The 6000-nt window shown below is 46.0% G+C and overlaps 1 protein-coding gene across 1 annotated transcript in view; it reads left to right on the top strand.

Moving 5' to 3' along the window:
• The first annotated feature begins 211 nt into the window (after positions 1 to 211).
• ST8SIA6 (ST8 alpha-N-acetyl-neuraminide alpha-2,8-sialyltransferase 6) overlaps positions 212 to 6000 on the top strand; it is a 157460-nt gene continuing 151671 nt past the window's right edge. The window contains exons 1-2 of the mRNA XM_007526225.2: positions 212 to 339; positions 984 to 1082. Coding sequence (XP_007526287.1) covers positions 239 to 339; positions 984 to 1082 — 200 coding nt within the window. The 5' untranslated portion in view covers positions 212 to 238. The remainder of the gene's footprint in view (positions 340 to 983; positions 1083 to 6000) is intronic.

Here is a 6000-nt window from a genome sequence, read left to right as displayed (position 1 = left end):
GGCTCCGCGCTCCCGGGCTGGGCGGGAGCGCCTGCAAGCGGCGTCTTTCTCGACTGTGCAGGCTGGGCCGGGGGTGGGGGCCGTGCGGTGCGCGGAGCTCTCACGTCCCCGCAGCCCGGGCATCCTGAAGGTGTGTGTGGCGGCGGCGGCGGCGGCGATCGCGGGAGCTGCGAGTCGCGGCCGCGCTGGCTGCTCTTTGGCGGGGCAGCAGTGGCGGCGGCCGCGCCGAAGGCTCAGGATGCGGCCGTGGGGCGCGCTGCTCGCCTTGCTCGCCTGCTCGCTGCTGCTGCTGCTGCTGCTGCTGCTGTGGGGCTCAGCCGACACGCCCGCCCGCTCCAGGTAACCTGCGCGCCGCACCCGGGGCAACCCGGCCAGCCCTGCCCTGCCCTGCCCTGCCCTGCCCTGCCCTGCCCTGCCCTGCCCTGCCCTGCCCTGCCCGCAGCCGGCTCCCAGCCGTGCTCTCCTGGAGTCCCGGGCGCCCCGCGCGCCGGGCGTACACTACTTGGCGCGCGCACTTTGGCCGCCTGCAGGACTAGCCGGCGAGTTTCGGGGGCTGGAGGGTGGGGTGGGACCGAGGCGGTCTGGAAACTGGGCTGGCTGGGTGGGAAGACCGGGGCAGGGCTGGAGGGTGTGGTGGTTGTTGGCTAGAGGGCGCGAGACTTGAGGCTAGTGCCACCCTCTCCGGCGGAGAGGGACCAGTCAGGGTGTCCAGGCTCCAGCTTGCGCCGCTCTTGGGTAGGGAGTTTTGAGGTAGGATCACGGTCGCGGTCTTCTTGGGTCTCCCTGCTTCTCCCTTGGAGTCAGTGCCTGCCCCGCTCTCTCGCCCTTCAGTTCTCAGTGCAAACTTAGGTGTGGGAGCAGCCTCGGGGAGCCTGGGCGCTCTAGGAGGTCCGGCCTGGCCGGGCCTGGAGGGCCAAGCCCAGCCTGCCTGCTAGCTGCTTCCCGCAAGGTGTGACAGTTTAGTTTTCCTCCTGACTGTATAGGCTCCTGGTGGAGGAAACCAGAGAGATCACCCACGGCACCCCTGTGGCGCTGAGGACTCTCCGGAGCCCTGCGACCCACCTTCCGCGCACCACGAACAGGTACCTGCGGCTCTGGGCAGGGGAGGAGGCACCGCGGTGCGGTGCGGGTGGGACTGGCTTTGAGTTGTCTAGCGGATTTGGGGTGGAGTGGGAGAGATTGTGTGTGTGTGTGTGTGTGTGTGTGTTGGGAGAGATTGTGTGTGTGTGTGTGTGTGTGTGTGTGTGTGTGTGTGTGTGTGTACGTACCCAGTCCTCACTCTATCTACCTCCTTTTTAAAGACTTCCACCTTGTGGATGCTCTTGGAACAAAGGAAACACAAAAACTGCTGCACTTGAAAAAATGAGTGCTGATTTCCCCTCTGGGTAATAAGATGTTGAAAAGCCCGGAGACTTTATTGAGGGATCTGGTTGGTTTGCTTTCTATCTTCTCATCTTGAAAGTGCTCTGGTGTAGGATTCACATTTGTGAGATTGCAGTTCTGTGCAGTATTGAGAATGGTTTTAGTCTGGTGAATGCAGACTTAACACTTTCCCACTTATATGAGTGCAACCTGATTATAAAACTTCTATGTGCATACTACAGAAAGTTTATATTGTTTGAGAAATGTATTAAACATTCACTCAGAGTTCCAATATTTAGAGATTATATTAAGGTTTTTTTCTGGTATATATTCTTCCAGTAGTTTTTCCTAATCATATATTTAAAGAATAGATTTAAGATTATACTTTGCAGTTTGTGTTGTGCCTTCCTCCCTAAAAATTATAAACATGTCATTAAATTTTCCTTGTATACACTGCTTATGATTGTTGCATGATTCGTCATTGGCATGCACCATAATCGAATTCACTGTTTCCATTTTAAACATTTAGATAGTTTTCTGTATTTTCTTTCTTTTTCTGTTAATCATTCTATAAAGTAAACCCTGTAGATGTTCCTTTTAAATTCTCCAGGCTGGACTGATAGAAGTGGAATCCATAGGCCAGAAAGTGCACACATTTTGAGCTCTGGAAAACTCTTGGGCAGTTGCTTCCTAGGAGGGTAATATCAGCTTGCGTTTCCACAGTAGAATCTGCTGCTGCACCCCTCAGCAGTGCTGTATGCCACTGTAGGTTTGCTTGCTTTCTTCCCCAGCTGATGACCCCCTTTTCTTCTGTGTATCCTTCTGTTTATTGTTGACACTTGGGCCAACTTAAGCTTCTCCCTGCCTGACTCTGGCTTCTGTGTGGCTCCTGCACCTTCATAAGAAGGACCTTGGAAAAAGGAGAAGAAACCTTGCAGTGCAGGAAAACAACTGCATTAAATTCTACTGCTTGTTAGAAGCTTTGAGAAATTCTGGAGGAGCACAAGATTTTCCAGAATGGCTTTATTTATTTTGACCCTCTTATTTTGTGCAGAATTGTGTGTACTACAGGTAGCATAGCATAGCATAGCATAGCATAGCATAGCATAGCATAGCATAGCATAGCATAGCATAGCATAGCATAGCATAGCTTCCCAATGAATGGGGGAACATTCCATCTTTTATCCAAGTTCAGGGACTGTTAAAGGTGCTGGACTTGCTCTTTTGGGGGGCAATCTGAAATGGCATGGCGAGCTGCCTTTTTTTTTTTTTTAAAGTATTTCTTTGGTAATTTTTTTTTCAAGGAACAACTGTTACACCATTTTGTTGTGTTTCTTAAAACTCATCTTTTGATCTATTTTATATCCCATCTATCATTTGAGTTTTATTATTTATGTACGGGGGATGTGCAGATTTTAATCCATCGTATTTGTTTCTGTAGAGAAATAGTCATTTCTTAACTTTTCTGTAGGTGATTGGGTCTTCCTCCCTGAGTCCCACACTGTGGGTGATAGATGGGACAATATAATAGTAGTAAGGCTTAACAATGCTTACTGGCTATTTTTTGGGAGGACAGGCTGATCTAATCATACCTATTGTTATTCTCATTCTGTAGATGAGGTAACTAAAGCACACGGAGAAACAAAAATTGCCCAGAATCACACAATTGACAAATTATGGAGCCATGACCCAGACCAGTGTATGTGTGTGTGTGTGTGTGTGGTGTCTGTGTGCCTCACCCCCCCCATGTTAAAATTTAGTCAAATGTGACAATATAAACAGTTATGCCTGCTAATATTCTTTCTGGGGACAAATGTTCAGTCTTTCTGACTCCTTCCACCATCTTATCTGAGTTTAAAATGACACCCAGATATAAAGGGTCTTGGAAGGTAGAGTTAAGAGTTGGGGTTCTTGCTTATGCTGTCCTTTGATTCCTCTGACATCCTTGGTAATTATCATTTTCTACCTGATGGCCAGGGGCTCTGTTGATAGTTACTTATTAAAACTGCAGCTTGTGGCTCTTTAATTTTTCTCAAGCATTCTCCCACCGACTTGGTTTCATCTGAGCTTCCCCAGATCATCCCTTTGGGAGTTCTGGTAAAGATTCTTTATTTGGTCTGACCTTGGGTTGCCACTCTTGATCCAACACATGCAACAATGCTCTCTTCTAACTCTGGCTGTATAACTACAGAATCAGCCTTGCACCTATTTCTGGGTCCCATCTGAACATACCAGGACCAGGCTTGGTTCATGAAACTACTTATCAGGGCCCCTCTCTATTCACCTTGTCGAGGAGAAACGACCCTACATGGAATTAATTTCAGGATGAGAAACTGTCCCAGAGCATTTCTGTTTTCAGAGTCCTAATTGAAAGGAAGTAAAGTCGTCTCCACTCCTCTAGGCCACCCATACCCTCTTCCAAGCTAGAGCTCTCCTTTTTCTTTCTCTCTTTCCTTACTGCTCACCTTTTCACCTGGAAACGTGTAGGTTTTTCTCTGCCTCTTGCTCTATTCTTCTGTCATTTCTGAGCCTGACACAGAACTAAGAAGGTAAATTGTGGAGCTGAGGAGTAAAAGGATTGGTTTGAAAGCTTCAAGAGCTGCTAAGCATGTTGTGGTAGAGCGCGGGACTTACATTCATGAAGTCCCCAGTGACCCCTTGCTCTTCATATCCCAGAGTAATGCAGAGCATCACTCCATCTCTTTCTAATTCTCTCTTTATAAACAAACATTGATAGTTGAAAAACTTTTTTAAAAGTTAGGAGTTGTATCTGTCAGGTTAGTTGATTAATGATTGAGAAGAGTGTGATCTGAAAAACTTCTCTTAGGGTAGTACTGAATACTGTTTTGTTTACCTAAAGATAAATATTATCTTCTCTCTCTCTTATATCCAGGGTTATTGCTGGGTTCTGGCCCTATGAATCCACTGTTCCTGGTGGCCATTTCCCCCCCATTTTATTAGATAGGACAGAGAAATTGAGAGGGAAGGAGGAGATAGAGAAGGAAAGAGACAGAGAGACAGAAGAGACCTGCTTCACTGCTTGTGAAGTGTCCTCCCTGCAGATGGAGGCTTGAACTGGATCCTTCTGCAGGTCCTTGCACATAGTGCACTTACCGGTTGCCCCCCTCCTCTTTATGTTATTTCAGTAAGATATTTTTACCTCTTCATACTTCTCCAAAGGATGCTTAAACTTGAGTAGGGGCAGTTCATGTCAAAGTCAGCAAAATCAAAGAGGAAAATGTAGAACTGATTTTCAAAATGTGACCCTTTATATTTCTAGTAAGTTTGATGGAATGGTTTGCTTGCTTTATAAAGAACCAATCCTTGGATCTATTTACAGTTGTGATGTATTTCCATATTTTATTTCTTTTGCTTTACTTTTATATTTCAAAATAGTAGTTTATTTTCAACTTAATGTCTCCAAGTAAGTGTTTTATTTATTTATTTTACTTTTTTCCCTTTGTAGCAAACATATTTACTACTATGAATTTTCCTTCAAATGCAGCCTTGAACTTATTTCTCAAGTTTGGATGCATGGTATTCTGATTTAAAAAAATATTCTAAATTGATTATAAATACATTCCATTTTAAAACTTCATCTCCACCCTGCCTTGTGGTAGAATTGTGACTTGTTCCTATTTGCGAACTAGGATTTGTGAAGGACAGCCATAAAAACTCAATTATTTTATATTCCAATTCAAATTGTTGTGAGGAGTGTTATTGTAGAGATTTTATTGTGTGCTTTTAGATGTGGACAAAGAAAAAAAGACTGATTTTTGACTTGTAAAAAGATAGCTACTGTTCATACTTTCAGTATCTTGTACATGCATATCCAGTGGCTCAGCTTTGCATATTTTGAATAGGCAAGTAACTCCCCCTCCACCACCAGTATTACTGCTGGGGCTTGGTACCTATACAACTGCACCATCCCCACTGACCAATTTTTCTTTTCCTTTTGTTAGAAAGTGAGGGACCCCGAGAGACAGAAAGGGAGTGAGGGAGAGAGACAAAGAGGAGAGACACCTAAAGCACTATTACACTGCTCATGAAGTTGCCTCCCTACAGGTGGGGAACAGGGATTGATTGATTTAGTATTTATTTAAAAAGGAGATATTAACAAAACCGTAGGATAGGAGGGGTACAACTCCACATAATTCCCACCACCAGATCTCTATATCCATCCCATCCCCTCCCCTGATAGCTTTCCCATTCTTTATCCCTTTGGGAGTATGGACCCAAGGTCATTGTGGGTTGCAGAAGGTGGAAGGTCTGGCTTCTGTAATTGCTTCCCCGCTGAACATGGGCGTTGACTGGTCGATCCATACTCCCAGTCTGCCTCTCTCTTTCCCTAGTAGGGTGGGGCTCTGGCGAAGCAGAGCTCCAGGAAACATTGGTGGGGTCCTCTGTCCAGGGAAGTCTGGTCAGCATCCTGTTGGCCTCTGGAACCTGGTGGCTGAAAAGAGAGTTAAGATACAAAGCCAAACAAATTGTTGGACCATTATGGACCTAAACGTTGGAATAGTGCAGATAAAGTGTTGGGGGGGGGTACTCACTGCAGACTCTTGTGTACTTTTGCTTTCAGGTATATATTTTTCCCTAGTTTATGGACATGTGTGAACATATGCTCTATCTCAGGGG

Source organism: Erinaceus europaeus, chromosome 6 (genome assembly GCF_950295315.1).
Source record: "Erinaceus europaeus chromosome 6, mEriEur2.1, whole genome shotgun sequence".
Taxonomy (NCBI): domain Eukaryota; kingdom Metazoa; phylum Chordata; class Mammalia; order Eulipotyphla; family Erinaceidae; genus Erinaceus; species Erinaceus europaeus.
The sequence above is the reverse complement of the archived record's forward strand: the minus strand, read 5'-3'. Positions and strand labels throughout refer to the sequence as shown.